The sequence below is a fragment of the Ophidiomyces ophidiicola genome (genome assembly GCF_022830035.1).
Source record: "Ophidiomyces ophidiicola strain CBS 122913 chromosome Unknown scaffold_17, whole genome shotgun sequence".
NCBI classification, from domain to species: Eukaryota; Fungi; Ascomycota; class Eurotiomycetes; order Onygenales; family Onygenaceae; genus Ophidiomyces; species Ophidiomyces ophidiicola.
In genome coordinates this window covers 95267-113095 of record NW_026054657.1, presented here as the reverse complement: position 1 = coordinate 113095, position 17829 = coordinate 95267, and the positions used below count along the sequence as shown (strand labels likewise).

Here is a 17829-nt window from a genome sequence, read left to right as displayed (position 1 = left end):
TAAGTAACTAACCTCTTGTTCTCGTTTGTTGTTCTTGCACGCCGGATATCCGGACCGAGAGAATTAATTTCCCCCGCATTCCGGAACGCTCGCCAGCCCCCCCCCCCCCCCCCCCCCCCCCCCTGCCTGAGTGTGCGTTGTCCATGCCTGGATTCAGCACCCTGCGTCATGTACAATGACATCTGAGCAACAAGCCGGAGAGGGCAATAATACGATGAGCCAGACAGGAGCTGAGGGCGGGAGGCCCCGGCGGGCAACCGGTGGAACAGACAGGTAGGAGAGCAATTCCCAATTGCGCACAAGCGTTGGGAGTCTCAGCAAAACAAGAAATCCCCCCAGGGAGCCTATTGCTGCTTGTTTAGCCTTTTGGGCACAAGAAAAAGACCAAAAAAAGGGCCCCCATTTTCTTATTTTTTTATATTTTTTCCTGGGGTTTCGTTCGTGCGTTTTTTTGCATCCCGTGGGTGCAACAAGAAGAAAGAGTAGTATAGTAATAATACTACTGCTAAGGGGTTGGTCAGCCCGACTGACACGGGCAAAGCAAGAAAAAAGTCTTGTTTAATGGAGAAAGACACAGCCGGGCGCGTTCCTATTCGCAAATGCCACCGGCCTCTTGCATTGGTCTTGGGGGGTGTGCAGCGATGAGCCCGCGTCGGTGCCACCAGCGGCTGTCCTGATTCGTTAGGCGGGTGTGTATGTGTGTGTGCGCGCGCACGGCGCGACGACTCCTGGTGTCTGCGAACAGTAATTAAAAGAAAAAAAAAAAGAGTTGCTTGTGTATTCGCCAATGCTCGACAGTCAAGGCTTGACCGGCTCAGCTGAGGGCTCTCGTCGCTTGGCGACAAAACAACATTGCGCCAGAAAAACGCACGGTTCCTTCCCTCGCCGTCCCTCGAAAGGGGAGTCAGTACGGAGTCGTAGTGACCACCACTACTACTACTGCTACGACTAGACAACAGACACACGCGCTTCCTGTCTGCAAATCCGCCGGCCCTCCAGCCAGGCACACTTTGCAGTCATTTCGGTTAGACGAAATGAAGCTGGGAGGATGAAGCTTTTTGCGTGCATCTAATGTATGTATGTGGCTGCGTCCGAACCACATGCCCCCATGCCGTGCGGCCCCCTTCCCTTCCCTTTCCCACCCTGGTCGTCGGGCGTGCGATGGATGGATGGGCAGTGGTTTTTTTTGATCTATATGCGCGCATGCAGCAGACACCGCTTGCGAAATTGCTTACGTATTGGGAGGGGTGCGCTTTTTCGGTCGATTTCAGTCCGAAACGGGACAAAAAGTGCGGGTTGATGTGTGTGTGTAAGGTTTGTGGAAAGGATAGCTTCGGGAATCAAAACAATAATAATAATAATAATAATAATAATAATACCTGGCGAGAGCGCGTGCCGAAGCGGCCCAGGGCTCATGGACGGCTAGTTCGAGGTATGGGGGGTATACGTGCGTTGTGGCTGATATTACATAGTTAGACGCGGACTAACTATGGAACTAGGGGCCAGCTTAGCTTGCTTCCCGTTCGCTCGTTAGTTAGTTAGTTAGTGAGCTCTCTCGCCCTTTCTGGTGTGCGTGGCCTGTGCCCGCCAGGGATCGGGTATTTCTTTTTCAAACATCGGCGCGGCCTCGCCCTTGCGATCGAAGTAGCCAACGGCCGGCCAGCGCGCGCTGGCGCTAAGTTCAGCTCACGAGTTAGTTAGTTAAAACTACACGGCCACGGCGGAGCAGCAGAGGGACGGGACCCTGGATCCCGCCATGGATTCAACTATTATTCGCTCGAACAAGCAGAAAAATAATATAAACCAGCGAGTTAAGGCGGATCGAGCGACGATTGCGCCATCGATAAACTTCCCGATTGCCGGACTCGCCCAATGACAGATCTACACTGCCGAATAATGGGTTTTTTTTTTTTTTTTTTTTTTTTTTTCCCTTGCTCTCGTCGCTGTTCGGCTAAAACAAACAACGATAGGAACAACGAGAGAGGATCACTACACAGCAAAACGGCAGGCCGGCTCCGGGCTAACTAGTAGATGAGTCGAATATAATAGGCCCTGGTTAAGTCATGGTATAACTAGGCAGCCCATCGGGGCTCCACACGACTAACTAAATAACGATCTCCTTTTTTAACTAATCCTTCAGCCAGGGTTTGCTGCTCGACAAGGGTAATAATAAAAAAAAAAAAAGCGAATTGATTTTCTCGAAACCGGGGCTGGCAAGGGCCCCATCATCGTCTTTCGGCGAGAGAGATCAGTGCGTCAGGGGCCAACTAGTAGCTAGTTCGCTAGCTAGCAGCATACGGAGCATCGACATAGTAACGAACTGCCTAGTTAGTTAGTTACCTGCACAACACCCGTTCGGATTCCTACCACCGTTCCATCTCAACCACCACCACCACCACCACCACCAAACCTCCATCACTCACTCACTCACTCACAGCATCCTGTCTGACCGCCATTTCACTCCGTCTTTGATCCTCCCCCCGCCCGCCCATCGTCGTCGTTCCGCCCAATACTTATTAATTCTTCGCGGCGCCCAGCGAAACCACCCCCCTCCCGCAAGCAGCTAGCTGCTGACTTACTGTCTGCTACTACTACTACTACTACTACTACTAGTGAAGTCGCTATGAGCAACCGAGACAGCCAGGCCAGGGATCTCCCTACTAGCATCTCGGCCCTCCCCGGGGCGGGCGGCCAGTCGCAGGCGATCTTCACGCCCAGACGCGTTTGGGGCCCGAGGCCAGGCAAGCGGGGTGGAGAAACAACTAAGGAAAAAAAAAAAAAAAAAAAAAAAAAAAAAAAAAAAAAAAAAAAAAACAAAAAAAAGAAAAAAAAAAAAAAAAAAAAAAAAAAAAAAAAAAATAAAAAAAAAAAAAAAAAAAAAAAAAAAAAAAAAAAAAATAAAAAAAAAAAAAAAAAAAAAAAAAATAAAAACAAAAAAAATAAAAAAAAAAAAAAAAAAAAAAAAAAAAGAAAAAAAAAAGAAGAAAATAAAAAAAAAAAAAGAAAAAAAAAAAAAAAAAAAAAAAAAACGTGGCATGATACAAGATGCCCGTCGAAAGGGAAAAGAAAATAATAATAATAATAATAAAATAAAATATTAAAAAAGCAAAAAAAAAAAAAAAAGAAAAATTATAGACAGCAGTTTCTTGCATATGCTGCGCGAAGTTAACTACGACGTTCCATGCCGCCGCCGCCGCCGCCGCGCGTGTGTGTTTCTAATTTTGTCGGTTTTGTCTTCATCCCTGCAAACGGATGTTGTAGCCGCGGTAATCGTCCCTCTTGATTTCTCTCGCTGGCGGGCCTGTGACGCGCAAAGCGACGTCTCGAAGCGACGTCTTCACAGGAGAACAACAATGATCGGCCAAAATAAGGGGTTCGGATTAGTCAGGCGAGGGATGGTCGGTCCCTCAGCAAGGTTTCGTGGCGGCGGGACGGTGCGACCCACCGCAAAAAAAAAAAAAAAAACCGGAGTTTAACTTTCTGTCATTTCCTTCTAGCCGTCTTCTAGAAGCGCAGGCGGAAGCGTAGGGGGCGAAAACATTAACCAGGGGTCAAAACACACCAGACATCTAAGACAATAAAAAATTGTTCAAGGAGCTAGTCAGATGAGAAAAATTGAAAAAAAAAAGCAAAAAAAAAAAAAAAAAAAAAGATAATATTTTGAAAACTACAAGAGCGGGAGCTGGGCAGCGAGGATTCGGGATGTGTGCAAAACCCCGTCCCTTTCGGCTCGGTCTGGCGCTGATATCGGCCAGCACACTCACGCCGTCGATCTAGCTCACCGACCAAGCAAAATGCAAGACCAGTTCTTGCTCCAATGCCCGCGGTGCGTGCATACATGTATGCATGCATGTATGCATGCGAGCTCCGCACGGGGTAGTAGGTTTACACTTGCTGGGCCTCTGGCGTCGTGCTGGGCTGTGAAGAAAAGAGGGGCCGAGGGGGAGGGGAGGGGAAGCTCGCCGCCACGTAAGGCTGAGACGGGGTGATCAGGATTGTCTCCTCTCCAAGAAGAAATTGGGGTCGGTAGTGGTGGTCGTGGTGGTCGTGGTGGCAGTTAGCTAGTTCTTTGGGGTCGAGCATTTCCGCCGTGTCCCTTTGCCCCGACCTTTCCTGGTCCGGAAGTTGTTGGATGATATCGCCACGGATCCTGAATTAATTAAAAAAGCTTAGGATGTGCGAGCCTCCCCGAAAGGATTGGCCATACTATCACTGGTACGCGCGCGCGTGCGGTGCCATGAGTTTGCCATTAGTATTATCATTGGTAGAGATACTCTGCTCTCTTCGCCTTGCGATGACGGGCGAATGGTGGCGTCTCGCGCCGGGGCCGCGTTCTGCACACATCTCGTGACAATAAATGGGCCTGTCACAAGGGAAAAAAGGGCCTTACGCCAGCAACGCGCGCGCCCTGGTTCTTGTTCTTGCGTATGTGTTTTATTTATATTCTTTGACTCTGTCTGGTTCTGTCGCATGGAAAGAGGTGGAGGGGGACCCCAAAATAACGGCCGCACGCGGTCGGCGGAGACGGGGCAGGGGGGTGGGCGGTGGGCGGTGGGCGGTGGAGGTTGTATTTCGCCTAGGACGACAAGAGATTTCCAATCTGATTAGCAGCCGGGGCCGAAAGGATCGCAACCACACCGACGTCAAACGGTCATTGGGCGTGACTAACGGCCGGGCTCTAGGATGGGAAAACAAAAAGACAATAGGTGACATGGGTTCGTCCTTGGGGTTTGATGTATACGTACCGTGAAGCGTTATGGCGGCCACGAGGGATGGAGGGATGTCATCGTGAGCAGCGAAGAACACCGAGGTTCTCGCAGCTATATATCCCGAACAAGAAGAAAAAGGGTATCGGTTGTTGCAGACTGCGAACAATGCCTGCCTCGTGGGCGCCGATCAAGCCGACAAGCTCTTCTCGCAGACATGACAGACGAGCCGATCACCCAAGCATTTCCCGTGTGCTTCCAGGAATTTCTCTGCAGGTCGCTTAAGCAGCTAGTTAGGCAGTTCATAGTAGCCACCAGTAAGAATTATTGCCTCTGACTTGACAAATCGTAATAGTAATCATAAGGGGACGAAATAGTTTTCTCCCTCGCCGTCCATGCGCACCCTGCGGCCGCCCTGCCCAACAACGCATGTTCTCGAAAAACCCTCTCAGCTCAAGGCGCCAGCAGCAGTGATAGGGGGCAAAGAAGCTTATTGCCAGGTGGCGAGGTCTTGTTTCCCCCCCCTTTGCGACCGTTCCACTCCGGGCCATCTCGCGCGCGCGCGCGCGCGTCTGTTGTGCCAGGGCGCCCCATGCAGCATTGCGTCTGCCGGATGCAGCGATGGCGTTCCCCGGTGGTGTCCAAGCGGCCATTATTAATAATATTATATTATTATTATTATTATTCTGCTTGCCAACGCCGGCCGGGGGAGGAGGGGCGGGGGCGGATGGTTTTAACCGTGGTGACATCCATGGCGCGCGGGCGGGCGGGCCTTGCCGCGCGAAGAAGAGAAGAAGTCCATCTGATAGGCTGGCAGCGGGCCAAATCCCCCGCGCGCGCCATGGTGTTTCAGCGTCGTTTGGGTTTGGCTCTGGGATGGGACGCCGCGCTCCCGCGCGCGGTTCTTGTTGGGTCGTCCTTTTTTTTTCTGGATTGTTGGGCCGTTGTCGTGGTGGTGGTGATGAAGCGAGCGTCGTCGTTGGCGCCCCACGAGGCTGGCAGGGCTGCACAGGGCGCAGGCTGTGGGACTAGACAGACTAAGTCCTAGTTGGCCTGATTATTGTCGCGTCATTTCCAGTTTCTTCCTGTTATTACTCTTCTTCCTCGTTGTTGTGGCTGGGAGCCCCATCCGGCCGTCGTTTCAGAAACCCATCCATGTCCGATCTGGATGACCGACTAACTAGCGAGCGAGCTAGCAAGGCATCGGCCCGCGGCGGGAGCTAGGAGAGTTTTTTACCCTTCGAAAAAGAAATTAAGATCGGGCGTGGCCCCGGTGAAAAGACGACCGACGGCGAATGCGAGAACCACGACCGCCGCCGTTTGTCCCGCTGTGAGTCGGCACTTAATTAACTAACTAGACCGGCCTCGACTGGCGATCGAGACCAGCCGCTCGACGTACGCTGCCGCTGTGGAAAAAAAAAAAAAAAGAAAAATTTCGCAATTCGCCCGAGATGCGAGACCGTGCCGGGATCCGAAAGCAGTGCCGTTTCGCTCCGCGTGCGAATGTCGGTGAGCGGATTCTGATATCAATATGGGCGCCGACACCCGACTTTCTTTCTTCCTCCTGGCGAGGCAGACTCAAAAAAGGCTCATGGTTCTGCTCGCTTCGCGCCTCGTCCTCCGCGAGCATCGCACGCTCGTATGCACATACATACAATACATACATCGCACATCGCGATGTATGAGGTTGATACATACTAGCTGCCCGGGATGCATGCCTACTGTGTGAGACATGTGTCTGCAATGCAAGATATTCCTGATTTAACCAGGTAGCTGATTCTGATTACGCCTAACTATACCACATGCAAAAAAACCACACAAATGCTTGTAAGGACAGATCATTCAGAATGAAGATGACCTACGCAGCTGGAGGAGACCATTTCCAACCGGCCGGATCAAAGCAGGCCTTGAATTCAACACCGCCAAAGAAGCCTATGGCGCCATGCAGATCGAAATCTCCTTCCAGGCCTTCAAGACTCCCTTGCTCGCCATCAGTTTCTTCGTGAAGATCCCACTTTCCAGCCACCTGTCCGTTACGCGTCAAAAAGGCCTCAACAGCAAATGACGACGTGGTGCCGTCCGCGTTTGGGGGCCGAGGCGCGGTTTTGAATGGCTTTTCGTCCACGCGATGGAAGGTCATCCCGAGCCCGACCGTCTCGCCGACGAGGAACTCGGTGGTAAATTCTTTCCCGCCAAAGGAGTCGTTGATGAATCTGCAACCGTCGTCGGAGAACACACCCAAGCTTCCCCTCTCCCAGCCTGGAGACCGCCAAGTGGGATACGGCTGGGCGACGTAGCCAATCGAGAACCCGGGCGTTTGATCTGGCGTGCCTCCCGAGAGACTCACCAGCTGCACTTCGAAATAGATTGTCTTTTGCCGCTCAGTGACGAGCGGTGAATCTTCCTCTGCAAAATATACGGGCTTGTCCGTCCAGACAATGCAGTCCCCATTGCCACTAACAGTATGTCCTTTCCACTCACCGCTCCCAGAAGATGACAGCGCCCCAACATATTCCCGCGGTCTGACGGGCTGAAAATACGCCTTCTGCGCAGCCTGGTAGACTGCTGGCAGAGGCTTGGTTGGCCGCGTAAGTGGTGTATTGTCGCAGAAATCGTGCGCCCGGTCCGCATCGGCCTCGAGTGCGTTTCCCGTGTTGGAATACAGGTAGGCGTGTGCGGGAGGAGGCGGAAGGTCTGCAGTGTCTGGAATCGCTTGCCAGTTATGGACTGGAGGCTGGTACAGCCCAGGGACTTCGGGGGACACCGCAAGAGAGGGCGGTGGCGCCGCGGGCGGAGGATAATACGTCTGCCTATAATCCGGCGGGGGTCCAGGTGGAGGAGCATAGCTTCTTCCAGCCATTCCGCTGCTGCTGCTGCTCTGTCCGCCGTTGTATCCTGGTCCAGAGCTATCTTGCCCAAAGACCTGCTGCTTTTCGGCGGCGGCACTTAGATTCGATGGATCCACGGCTTGCGTTTGCCGAGAGGATGTCGGTACGTTATCTTTTCTCTTTTGAGGTTGGGAGTCACCCATCTCGATAGGACGATTTGGGGGCAGACTGCTTTGGTTAGTCTCACCACCTCCGCAACAACGAAAAAGAGCCATGAAACCCATTTAAAACTCCCGTGTTCAACCTTTCTTGATTCTGTTTGTTGTGAGTGAGAGTTATGAGGATGTGTTGAAGACTGATGGCAGCTTCATGAGCATTTTTTTGGGCGCCGAGATCTCTACCGTTCAAATGGCCCCAAGGCACAACGTTGACGTAGTTAACGGCTTCAAACCAAATCAACCGTGTTTCCAAGATTCGTTTGAGCGAGATCCGGATATTGAGGCTGAGTTCTGAGTTTGCTTCGTTTGCATCTCCCTTCAGATGCCAAGGACTGCCTTGTCACCAGCCACGATTTATTGCAGGAAGACTCTTCTACAATAGCTACGTTCTACAAACCGCAAATTGGTCCAACTGATTATTTATTCTAAATTTTTCTGAGGAATGCATCAAGACTGATACCCGACAGTGGGCCCAAGAGAGCCTACGGCCAAGCTTCTGATTGCGCTGTTTCCTTTTTATGAAGGGTTTTCCATTCTTCAATGAGCCCTCGGTAGTCTTCTGGGCCGTATGGCTGAAAAATCTCCGCCAGAATACCTCTTTTCCTATGGCTTTTCAGCTTTAGGTCGTGTAATATCCAGTCTAAATATGGCACCGTGTCGAAAACAAAATCCGGATGCACTGGGCTGGCAAATGGATATCTCCATTTTAAAAATTGATTATGCAGCGTAGCATCCCAGAGAAACTCTTTCTCAGTCATTCCCGGAGACGTCTCGAGATCCAACTTGCCATCCAAATACGCTGTCATCCAGAGAGCTTGGACCTGAGATGATAGCAGTGTGGAGAAAGTTGTGAGCATCCCCACGAAGCCAATGCTGCGATCGTGAATGAATGCAGGCGGTACCATCAGTCGATACAGCTTGAAACGCTCATAGTTATTATTTTTGGAACGATCTTCGAAGACACCGTTATAAGGATTCTTCACTGTCGGCTGCTCTTTGAGTCTTGGAAAATGTGAAAAAGTCTCTATATTCGCCAATAATGTCAATTTTTCAGGCTTCGTGCTTTTGAATGGAATGCCCAGCTTCTTCTCTATTCCCTCCGGAAGGAATTGAATGTCCGGAAATCCTTTCCAGCCAGTGCAGCTGATCAGCAGGTCGGTCTTGATGACCTCTCCACCTTTCAGATGGATGGTTTTAGGCGATAGCTTTTCAACATCCCCGACATGGACTCTGATTTGGCCGTTACGGACTAAGTCATAGAAGTCGGTTGGATAATTGAGAATGCTGAAACTGGTTGATATCCAGAATGTTTCCGTCCAAGGTTTTAGCTTTTTGGTCTCTGGATGGTCATCATAGCGATTGATCTTTATGACATCGTCCCCCATAAACCTCCAAAATTTATCAACAACCCATCTTCCTATACTGGTCCTGTGAAGAAGCTCCCTGATACGACCAAAACCATCCGCATCGCCCCATGAACATGGGCTGAACCAAGTGAAAATTCTGGTGGTGACAAATTTTTCCAACCACTTCTTAAACGGCGTCACATAGGGAGGCGATATCCAAATGCCTCCTCGACCGGAGTTGCTTATAATCCAATCAACCTGAGCACCATTCGATGCTGCTAGATATGCAGCATCATATCCAGACTTAGAACCGCCTAACACAGCCACATTTTTTGCCTCTCGGATGGCATGTTGCTCCTTAGCCATGTCCCTAGAGTGAAATAGAGGTGCGTCAAAGGTCTCTGAGTCTTTGAGTACTGGCAACACCGGCTCCTCACATGTTCCTGTGGACAATACTAGTTTTTTGGTAAGTATATACCGCACGACATTACCAGAAGCACTGTTTGTTTTGCAATAGGCTACTGTCCAGCGTTCCTGGTCATTGCTGTCAATTTTCTCCACCGATTCAACCTTTGATTCAAACCGAATCTTAGAGTAAAATCCAAATTCTTGTGCGTACGCTTTGAGATACTCATGTGCTGCCTCTCCTGGAATATGTTTGCCGCGCGTAACCCCGAATTTCTTCTCGCTCATTGGAAAATCACTATACTCGTACGTTCCTAGCAAGTTGTTTAAGTGCAGCCCTGGGTAAATTCGCTCCTTTGCCCATACTCCCCCAATTGTCGCTGCACTCTCGAGGATCACAACATTTGCTGATGGGTTAATAGTAAGGTATGTCCGAGCGCAAACTAGACCGCTAGGACCTGTTTTGTTCTACTCATTAGCTATTATAAGCAAAAGCAATGATGTTAGAAAGATTTTACGAGAATATGAACATACCAGCGCCGACAATGATTAAATCCACCTTTTCATATGTTTCGTCTTCCATTGCTATAGTATGGATACTTCCGGTTTGATTCTAATTCAGAAATACTGTACATTAAATATAGGTGTAAAATTATCCGACCTGAATGGGGGAGTGATAAGGAGATCGCAGCGCCGGGAGATTTTATCAATTTCAACTTATTTCCGCAATTTCTCCGTACCATGACATTGATTCCAGATACATGCATGATTAGTTATCTGGTTACTCAAGACATGCAACACAAATTCCGTACAATTTGAAACCTTGTTCAGCAATTCTAGCGTGGACTGTTACTCCGATACACGACGGCTGATCAGACTCCTTGTGCACCTTCTGTGCGATCATGGGGATACGATTCAACCGTCGATCCTGTGCCTCACGGCATATATTTTCTCCCTTCGGCGACGCATACCTGCTTACTTTAGATTGGTTCGGCGTGCAGAACAAGGGGAAATTAGCAGGTGGAGTGCCCGGATATGAAGCTCTTCTTGAGAAACACTGGAGGTTTAGTATAGAAAATACGAAAAATGGTATAAGGGATATATATGTGCAAGCCGCCATACGGAGTACAGAAGGCAATATAACTACAGGTTTAACTTTGAAAAGATGCAGCACACAGCGGCCCCTCCCTTCTAAAATCGATACCACACACCTTCCATACTAGCAAAATGGTATCGAGGGCATATTCAAAATGTTCTGGAGATGTGTATATACACAAAAGGTAAGATGAGAAGTATCGAGTAATTTTTAGTTTTTTAGACCTTAAGTTCTGCCGCAGCAGTGTTTAGTAGCTAAAAGAAAGAAGAGTTAGCAGCTCATCAGGAAGAAAACATATAAAAAAGAATGTCTTACATCAACTTTATATGGCTGCAGGGCGACATCAACTTCCTCAGAGATAAATTTTTCAACTTGCTGCGGAGCTCTTCCGATAAAACTGCTTGGATCTAAGAGCTCACTTAGTTCCCCGAGAATAGGGTTGAAGAATGGAGTACGCTTGATTCGATCGATCAAATCATTCTGCCCGCCTTCATTCTTCACTACTGCTGCTGCCTGGTGAGAAAGCACTCTGATCTCTTCATGACTCTCCTGGCGACTGATGCCATGACGCGCCAATGCCATAATGATATTCTAGTGGTTATGTTAACATCTTAAACTTAGAATGGTAGGTCTTGTGTTACCTCGGTTGCCATAAAGGGAAGTTCGGCCGCAATACGCGAAGCAATAACCTTTTCATACACAACTAGGCCATTGGAAATGTTGTCCAATAGAATCAAACAGGCATCTGCAGTAAGGAATGCTTCAGGGAGGGTGATACGACGATTTGCGGAATCATCTAAGCTGCGTTCAAACCACTATATTCCATGAGTTGATGACAAATATTACTTATTTCAGGATATTTACCTGGGCAGCATAGTTGGTAAGGCCATTTTGTGTCAAACACTGTAAATGGCGCCCAAGAGAGCAGAGCCTTTCAGAACGCATCGGGTTTCTGTTTCAAATCAGTAAGGGGTGGAATGTAAACTGTTTCATCCCAACTTGCCTCTTGTAAGCCATAGCGGATGATCCAATCTGATCCTTTTCAAATGGCTCTTCCATTTCTTTCATAGCTGCTAAACGACGAATATCGCCACCGATACGCTCACTGAAAAAAAATATTAACCCCTCTGGACCATTGAATTAGACTTTATTTAGAAAGAATACCAAGTAGCACCAAATTCCCCAAGATAGTTGATAATATTGGTATCAACCTTCCTAGTATAGGTTTGGGAGGTGATAGTGAATGCTTTATTGAAGCCCGCTTTTTCCGTGACTAGTTTATCCAAGCGCTCAACAAGCTCATGGTCTCCATGGAAGATTTGCAAGAATGAGGCCTGTGTTCCAGTTGTGCCTTTGCAGCCTCGAAACCACGACAGAAGTGATTTCTTTGCGTGTTCGAAATTTTGGAGGTCCTTAAATGGAAATTAGCTTTAAGCATCTAAGCATAACTTGGGTGGTAAATTGATTATATACCATCAACAAATCTGTAATAAAGAGACACGTTCTTTTTCCTATCAAGATTTTAGTATCCTATAGTGAGCCCAAACCTATACACATACCAACTGTAGTAAGTTGCGCCGGTTGTCCTATAGATATCAGATATTTATATTTTACCTAGAGCAAGCGGACGAAGGCAGCATACCATGGGTATAAGCCAAGCACGGCAAGTCTTTATACTGCTTCGCGAACTGTGACAGTCTAGCAATAACTGTAGCTAGTTTGCTTGAGAGAATTTCCAGCCCCTCAGTCAGAATAATCCTAAGCGGGGTTTAGCAATTGAGGCATGGAATGCCGAAGCCCAATGGGATGATTCTCACAAATCTGCGTTATCCGTGACATAGCAAGATGTTGCGCCGAGATGAATAATTGGAGCAGCAGCCGGGCAGGTTTGCCCATAGACCTAATACGGTGTCATTATAAAATGTCGCGTATCGGTAGTCCCATTCAATTGGACCATACATGAACATGGGCCATCACGTCATGACGCCTCTTCTTTTCTTCCACAGCAGCATCTGCGAGTTCCTGGTCCGTTACAGTCTGGTGAGTCCGCATTTGCTCCAGGGCCTCATCACTGATACTAATGCCCAACTGCTGCTCTGCTTCTGCCAACCATGTCCATAGCTTTCGCCATGTGGAGAATCGTTTTCTGGCTGAAAAAAGGTGCTTCACTTCATTGCTACAATAGCGCGTATTGAGCGGTGACTGGTACACATCAAATTCTGAAGACATGTTCCTCAAATATGTATCTTTTTTCTTTTCCCTTTTTTTAGGAATTGAGCTTGAGATCGTGTGTTGGAGGGGCGAAAGAATCTTTAGCACGGATAGGTACCTCTATAGTGGGCTGATTGCTAGTGAGCTAAAAACTACCCCTCCACTGATTACATCAGCAGTCCAAGAGGGCCTGGGGCACTAAACCCTAAAATGCCTCTTTGGGTTACTCCGTATCAGACTACACAACTCTTCCAATGCCAGAATTCGCAATGTTCATTCATTCTAACCCACATTTAAATCCAATAATTTCCATATGGAATGCTTTCATACCTCGTTTGCACATAAAAGTAGGGTCAATGGGCCAAAAAAAACCGCTCTTTTTTAACCGTCATATGGTAATCATAAAATCGAGCGTTAAATGAGCATTACATAACGGATCATTAACTCCAATGAGACAAAAATTGGAACTCCAAGAATGCCGTCTACCGAAACAATAACGCAGTTTGGGTACAGCATTCAATGATGGCGCTCACGCATGGTGACGATGGTTGTCCAGCCAGCACAGCAGCTTTTTTCCATTGGATGGCAGCACCAACAACATATAGTGGAATGATTCAAGGATGCTGGCCTCGGACTCAGACCGGGACGGACAGGCTTTATCGGCGCCTTTCCTTCTTTTACTCCAAGGCTTGTTCGAGATGAGCCGTCGCTTCCAATAAAGGACCCATGGAAGTCAGGAGGCGTGAGAGTATCTGTAGATCTTTGCGCTGAATCGGACACCAATCGTATCTGACTGGGAAAAGCCAATTTCGAATATGCCTGAGTGGTCATGTCGTGCCAATGTTTGCATTGACAACATATCACAAACATTTTTGCTATTTGCTGCCCCACTGTACGATTCAAACTAGACCCATTGGCTGTTGTGCCTATTTCTTGATGATAATTCAAAGAACTGGGAGTGGTGGAGATGTAATCCGACGCCGAACGCTTTTGAAAGTAGCTCGGGCTTGGGCTAGCAGCTGAGGGCTCCTTTGACGTACCATTTGCTAACTTCTTCCCTGTATTAGCCGATAGGCGAATCGACTGAATATCTGGAGATGGTATTGGTGTTGTTAACTGTGGAATATGTTTGTCCAGCTTAGAGTCAGCTTCTACAGTTGCTCGTTTGCGCAGTTTTTCCCTAGGGCCACTACTGGCTCGTAACTTTTGCAAAAGTTCGCTAGAATTTCTTTTTGGTGGCGGAGAATTAGCGAGTTCCGAAGATGCTGACGACGGTAAGGTATTGGGGCTGCTGGTTTTGTCAGAGGTATTACTTCTGCTCGTTTGAGTACTCAACGCGGCTGCAGCATCAGATGTTGATGGCACAGGAGCCGATCGTTGTTGTGCGTTGGAAATAACGCTCTCCTTCATAACCACCGGATCGGTGTCATTGTTACTTTCTTTTTTCTTTTGACCCAGAAGACGGGGAACAGAGAGTCCCTTGGCATCAAGATACTGCTGGAACGAATTGCGACGCGCCCGCCGGATAGGCTCCTTTGCGTGCTGCACATTTCCACTTTCTGCGGAAACTATTCGAGAATTTTCATCCCTTTTCATAAGAATTGGGGGACCAGAGAGGGGAGATGAGTGGAAATCAGTATCTTTGGAAGAGCTGGACGACGCTCGCATAGCCTGAGGCTTAGATACGCTAGGAGAGGCGATACCCACATCATAATGCGTGCTATCATGAGGCTGGGTGTCTGCTGCGAAGGCGATGTTGTCAAGGCCATTCCCGAGGTCGTTTGATGCCATTACTTTGGGAGAATCACCGTTTGGTTGAGTCTTTGATGGAGTGCCGAGGACTGCCGTTTCTTTGGGGCGCGACTTTGAAGTCGTTGGTGGCGTTTTACTACTACTTAAGGTATGCCCGGGTGAAAAATGCTGGGTGGGGCGTGCGTTTGCTGGCCCGGTGCTTAGCATTGTTGGCTGGGCCAATTCAGAGTCGCTGGTATCTTTTTTTCGGGCCGACTTCCCAATGGCCCTACCAGGCTCGTTCATAGGGCGTTTAGGGTTCGCTCCGGTGACGGCCCGAGAGCCTAAGGACGAGCGGTCTTGATCGTCATCACGAAGAAGATTTCTCTGCGATCTCCCTTCATCAGGATTATACAACGGGAATCGTACCTCTGGGATGGCGGTAGCTCGGGTCGGAGTTGTTCTTTCGATGCTGTCTCTCTGTAAGGTCCGATCATTATTTTGCGGCAATTGGCTCTGCTGAGCGCTATCATCCGTAATACCAAAGGCATTTGCGCTCGCTCGTAAATCAAAATGCTTTTTGACAGTATGGAGGGACCGACTGGGCGAGTCAAGAAATGGTTCGGAGTGGGCATTGCGAGGCAGTTCCGTGGAAGATTTTGGGGGTTTTGAAGACTTTCGAGGCCAGACATTGGGTAATTTTAACTTCCTCTCGCCACCAAAAGAGAACCTACGGCGTTTCTTTTGGGTGGTTTCCTCTTCATTCTCTTCGTTAACAGAGTTTGCCCTCGATGTTCTTCTAGACCATGAAGATATGAGAGACGACGCTGTGGATAACCGTTGGAACGTGCTATGGGCACTAGATGCTCTACTTGAAGCTGGAGGAGCACGCTTTTGTAGTCTTCGAGGTTCTCGTGAGTCAGATGTGGGTTTTTGTTTGGCCACCTGCTTCAATTTCTGCTTGAGCTCCCTTTGTTCCATATCTGATTTTCTTTTCTGTTCCCGCTTTTCACGCTTCTTCATCGCGGCTCGAGACCATGAGGGCGAGACGCAAATTTCCGAACTGATTGAGCGATGGTCATCATCCTTGGCGTTTGCGGTCGCGTTGCTTTCCCGTATTTGTTCCGTGCCATTGGAAGCGAGGACCTGGTCAATAGTAGCACCATATTCTGCAGTGGGAACTTCAACAATATTAGCTTAGTGATTCTGTTGAAGTGCTTTTCCAAGGTACCTTTTTGGCAGATAAGTTCGGCGTCTCTATACTTTGAACTCGGCGTCCTGGACATTGATCGAAAAGACATTGACCGGCCGGGGCCAGATTGTGGATTATGAACTACCTCTAGATGGTCTCGAGGTGGCTGTGGAGCTGTTAGGGGTTGAACAACATTCACGGGGAAGAATACTACCTTCAAAACAAGATCGGCGCGAAGGTCAAGTCTACTATTGGTAGAACTAGCAGTGTCATATACACTCTCGGCCAGATCTGATGCCGACTCCATGTTGTGCAGAGGAGGCATGCTGTAGGGTTTACCCCGATAATCGGGATCGGGCATAGAAGGCATTTCGTAGGTGACTACTGATAGCAGTAGTTGACGGTAATATAAGCAGGAACAGATGGAAACAGATCAAAGTAAGCCCACACTGGGCTATAACACAAATGAAAGAATGGGTGAGTGGTATAGAAATCAACGTCCTGGCAAAATGATTGAGATATAAAAGTGGGGCCCGGCGGCTATGAGGATGTCGGTAAACGAATCAAAATGGCGAAATTGCACAAGCGAGTGAGACTAGAATGGTAACGAAAAGGACCATCAACAATGTAGTAGTTATGTGTAGAGCCATAAAGAGATGACAAAGTTCCCTGTCAGCAAAGAGATTATTGGGGTTGTATCGTATAGTTCATGAGCCACATCTTGGGGAACGGTTGACACCTTCAACGGTAACTTAAATTGACAACTAAGGGAACAATATGTGGCAAAACCTGGGACGGGCCGGGGGAAAGGCAAAGTTCACTTAGAGATGAGCGATGTTGATGGAGGATCCCTATGGGGGGATAAGAAATGACGGGGTGGCTGGAAGGGTACGCTGTATACCCAGATGTCTTCACGTAAAGATTGGTCGCCCGTGTTGCCAAATGATCACCGGTAGATTGGCGCCGCGCATCACAAACACAGGGAAATTAGATGTGACATGAGGAAGGAAGAAACACAATGCATTCTGTGAGCTGGAGCGTTGAAATGCAGGTTAAAACGAAGATTTTCGGGGGGGGAGCAGAGAGGAGCGCAAAAGGCGTTATGGACAACGGGCAACCTTGTTTTGCCACACCACCAAAACCGCCAAGTCAGGCTCGCTGACTAAGCGAAATTGACTGGCGAGGTTTGCTGCAAACCGGTCGACTTGCCCCATCCGAGCGCATCGCCGAGTCCAAATTCTCCACTCGGATCTGGTGCGACGGACAGGTCGGCCTATAATAAGCCCGAGTGTGATGTACTCAAGCGGGTCTGTGACCTGTGGATGGCTGAGAAATCTTAAATCCAAGGCATTTTTTTTTATAGCTCATCTGGTTAAACGGACTCCACGTGAACACTAAACTAAAACAGGTAGTCTGCTAACCGGTTTTGGTTTCTGGCAGGTATTTGGGGGGGTTGGGGATACAAATTATATAATCCGGCTCGGCATTGCTAGTTATAGGCCGAACGGTTGTCCATTGGGTAGTTCAGAGCTTGAATAAGAGATACGTCTTCTGTCGAATCTTCTTTCGCGCGGAAGGCCGAGGGATCCTGCACCATGAAGCTAGCCGCACCAGAGGTAGCTATGTTGGCTTACCAGTCAGCTTTGCTTGCTAAATCGATCTGACCTTCGCTTTTATATTTTACTACTACTCCGTAGGGCGCACATTCCAATCCTTCCACAGACTATGAACATTGTTTTGTCGGGCGCTGCTGCGTAGTGTTCTAAATACTCCGTACTTACCTATAAGCTGCGACTACTACGTTGATTGGTTAGTTTTCCTTGCTAGTGCCTGGTTGAAATTGCTCGGTCGGCTTCAAAATAAGCACGAAACTTGCCTGCATTATTTGGGCGAAGAGCTCTTTCTGGCATCGCACCCTTCATCGAAACTTGATACGGAGCGGCTCGCGATATTTTATTTCAAACGAAGTCCTTCGGGTGGACCTCAAATGGATATAGCTCTACGTATCCGTATCGGACATTTAAGCGCGCCGTGAAGGCTTTGCCAGGTTTCAAAGAGTACGGCATTGTACAAGGACGCTATGGCAACTGTTATAA

At 48.5% G+C, this 17829-nt stretch overlaps 3 protein-coding genes across 3 annotated transcripts; all 3 read right to left on the bottom strand.

The window, feature by feature from the left end:
• Positions 1-6564: 6564 nt before the first annotated feature.
• LOZ57_004272 (uncharacterized protein) lies at positions 6565-7737 on the bottom strand (the record flags this gene model as incomplete). Its single annotated transcript, XM_049253316.1, has 1 exon — positions 6565-7737. One exon carries the CDS (start codon positions 7735-7737, stop codon positions 6565-6567), a length of 1173 nt encoding a protein of 390 aa, XP_049107662.1.
• Positions 7738-8234: 497 nt separating this feature from the next.
• On the bottom strand, positions 8235-10086 carry LOZ57_004271 (uncharacterized protein; the record flags this gene model as incomplete). The annotated part of the gene is made up of 2 exons (XM_049253315.1): positions 8235-9961; positions 10038-10086. The coding sequence occupies 2 exons, from the start codon at positions 10084-10086 to the stop codon at positions 8235-8237; spliced, it is 1776 nt and encodes a 591-aa protein (XP_049107661.1).
• A 731-nt stretch (positions 10087-10817) lies between these two features.
• ADE13 (adenylosuccinase ade13) lies at positions 10818-16103 on the bottom strand (the record flags this gene model as incomplete). Its single annotated transcript, XM_049253314.1, has 13 exons — positions 10818-10853; positions 10915-11190; positions 11241-11414; positions 11464-11551; positions 11585-11704; positions 11764-12011; positions 12073-12110; positions 12159-12185; positions 12242-12357; positions 12417-12499; positions 12559-12701; positions 13851-15722; positions 15773-16103. 13 exons carry the CDS (start codon positions 16101-16103, stop codon positions 10818-10820), a joined length of 3552 nt encoding a protein of 1183 aa, XP_049107660.1.
• Positions 16104-17829: the final 1726 nt, after the last annotated feature.